At 64.6% G+C, this 2,491-nt stretch overlaps 1 protein-coding gene across 1 annotated transcript; it reads left to right on the top strand.

Moving 5' to 3' along the window:
• The first annotated feature begins 342 nt into the window (after positions 1-342).
• On the top strand, positions 343-2,116 carry FAM131A (family with sequence similarity 131, member A). The gene is made up of 4 exons (XM_008944890.1): positions 343-439; positions 705-887; positions 1,109-1,243; positions 1,686-2,116. Exons 1-4 carry the CDS (start codon positions 370-372, stop codon positions 2,114-2,116), a joined length of 819 nt encoding a protein of 272 aa, XP_008943138.1. The 5' UTR covers positions 343-369.
• The last annotated feature ends 375 nt before the right edge of the window (positions 2,117-2,491 follow it).

Genomic DNA, 2,491 nt, shown 5'->3' on the forward strand with positions numbered 1-2,491 from the left:
CTGTGTGTACCCACCACCCTGGGTGTGCCCACCGCTCTGTGCGTGCCCACCACCTTGTGTGTACCAACCATCCTGTGTGTACCCACTGCCCCATGTGTACCCACCACCCTGGGTGTACCCACTGCCCCTGCCTGTATCTGCCACCCTGCATGTAGCGGCTGTGACTGTCCCTCTGCACACACACGTGTGTGTACCTGTAAAACATGTGTTCAGACACCCCAGGCCTCCTGGAGCGGGCACCGAGCAGGCCTGAGCCCACTCCCGGGGCACGGGGCTCCCAGAGGGAATGGTGGCAGGGGCCAGGCGGGGTGGCTGAGGCCGTGACACCCCTTCCCACTCCCGCAGGTCAATGTTGAGGACACTGTCGAGATGCTGCCCAAGTCGCGGCGCGCACTGACCATCCAGGAGATCGCTGCCCTGGCCCGCTCCTCGCTGCATGGTAACTGCTTGCCCGGCCTGGGGTGCAGGGGTGCCTGGGGGGGCACCCAGGGAAGGGATGGTCTCCCATGGCCGAGGGGGCTGGGCCTCTTGGGGAGGGCACTCTAGGGTTTGGGGAGCTCAAGGTGTCCCTGGGGTTCCTGGTGATACCCAAGAGGAGGACGTGGGGGTGCCAGGTCCCACGGGCTGGAGGTGGGGGCTGTGTGGGCTCCGTGAAGGGGACTCAGGGTGCCCAGAGGGTGCTGACACGGGGGCACACCTCGCAGGCATCTCTCAGGTGGTGAAGGAGCACGTGACGAAGCCAACGGCCATGGCGCAGGGCCGCGTCGCCCACCTCATTGAGTGGAAGGGATGGTGCAAGCCGGTGGAGCCGCCCACTGCCCTGGAGAGCGCCTTCAGCTCCTACTGCCACCTGAGCGAGGGCGAGCAGGAGGCACGCTTCGCTGCTGGTGGGCACCGCATGGGGCATGGCCTGTGGCCAAGGGCTGGGGTGGTGGTGCCGGTTCTCTCCGTCCATCTATCCATCCATCCATCCATCCATCCATCCATCCATCCGTCCATCCATCCGTCTGTCCATCCATCCCATGGCACTGTGGGCACAAAGATGCCAGAGCAGGGGATTTGGGGGGTGTTGCTGGTGCACGTGTGACCCGTGCCTGTTCTGTGCCAGGCGTGGCAGAGCAGTTTGCCATCGCCGAGGCCAAGCTGCGAGCCTGGTCCTCGGTGGATGGGGACGACTCCAATGACGAGTCCTACGATGAGGACTTCGTGCCCTCCACGGAGAGCTCCCAGCCCACTGGTAAGTGCCATGGAAAGTGGGCACCTGCCTGGCCGGTAAGGCCAGGTGTCCCACTCCCAGTGTTGGTGTCCCGCTTCCAGTGCCCTACTGCTGGTGCCAAGAGCTGAAGGAGTGGGGTGCCTGACACCTGGTCACATTGCCCAGCCTGGCTGCCCCTTATGGGACAGTGCCCCTGCTTGGCACCATGGCAAGCAGTGCCCATGCTGGGGATGGGGAAGCCCTGCAATGTGACACTCTCCTCAGTGCCAGAGCATATTTTGGTTTTCCTTTGGTGGTCATCAGTACAAATGCAGCATTTTGTGTCCAAAGGGGGCATGGCGCCTGGCATGGGGCTGCTCCTGTCCCACTGCTCCCATTCTGCGGGGCACAGGGTGGGTGGCAGCTGGCAGCCCCCGGTGCCATCAGCCCGGGACTGACCCCCATTTCCTCACAGAGCTGCCCAGCACAGTGCCCGCCAGCGCACTTCTGCGAGACCTGCTGCAGGGCCACCTGTGCCAGCTGGGTGTGCGGCACGGCTCCTGCGAACCCGAGAGCGACTCCTCACACACCCTCTCCCCCGAGACCCTCTGCTCCAGCCTCTGCAGCCTGGAGATGGTATCCCCCTCCGAACTCACTGCCAAACTGCTGGGCTCCCTGGGGGGTGAGGAACTGCTGCTGCCCAAGCTGCCCCCTCCAGCCAGCCAAAGTGCCTTGCGGGGCCTGGCACGGCTCCGGTGCCAGGACTCCCTCTACTCCATGTCCTACGCCGAAGCTTGCCTCTCGCCCGCTGAGGATGAGGTGGTGCTGAGCAAGGACTTCCCGCTCCGCCGGAAAGTCTCCGATGTTGCCTCCTCTGGGGTGGCATCGCTGGAGGAAGAGGAGGAGGCTGAAGAGCCCTGATGCCCCTCTGGGGTGCCCTGCATATCTCCCGGTGGGGAGCCGCCCTCTGGCCGGACCCTGCGCTGGGCTAGGGGTGGGCCGTATCGCTGCAACCCCTTGTTATCCGGGCACAGGGGGATTCAGGGGGCCACTGCAGCACCCCCCGGCCAGTGTGCCCCCTCCGTGCCCCAGACCCACTTGGTGACATCATTATCCTCCTGGATGTTTGCATGAGAGCGGGGAAGGGGTATGGGGAAGGGCTTGAGGGGGTCCGTCCACCTCTTTGACACCTAGATGTGCCCCCTAAAACTGATGGGACTGGATCAGTGGGGCTGGTTGTTCGCATGTTCCCCCCTAAACTGCCCCGCACTCCCCTTCTGGGCACGCCTCTTTCCC

The sequence above is a fragment of the Merops nubicus genome, unplaced genomic scaffold, assembly GCF_000691845.1.
Source record: "Merops nubicus isolate BGI_N331 unplaced genomic scaffold, ASM69184v1 scaffold28127, whole genome shotgun sequence".
Lineage (NCBI taxonomy): Eukaryota > Metazoa > Chordata > Aves > Coraciiformes > Meropidae > Merops > Merops nubicus.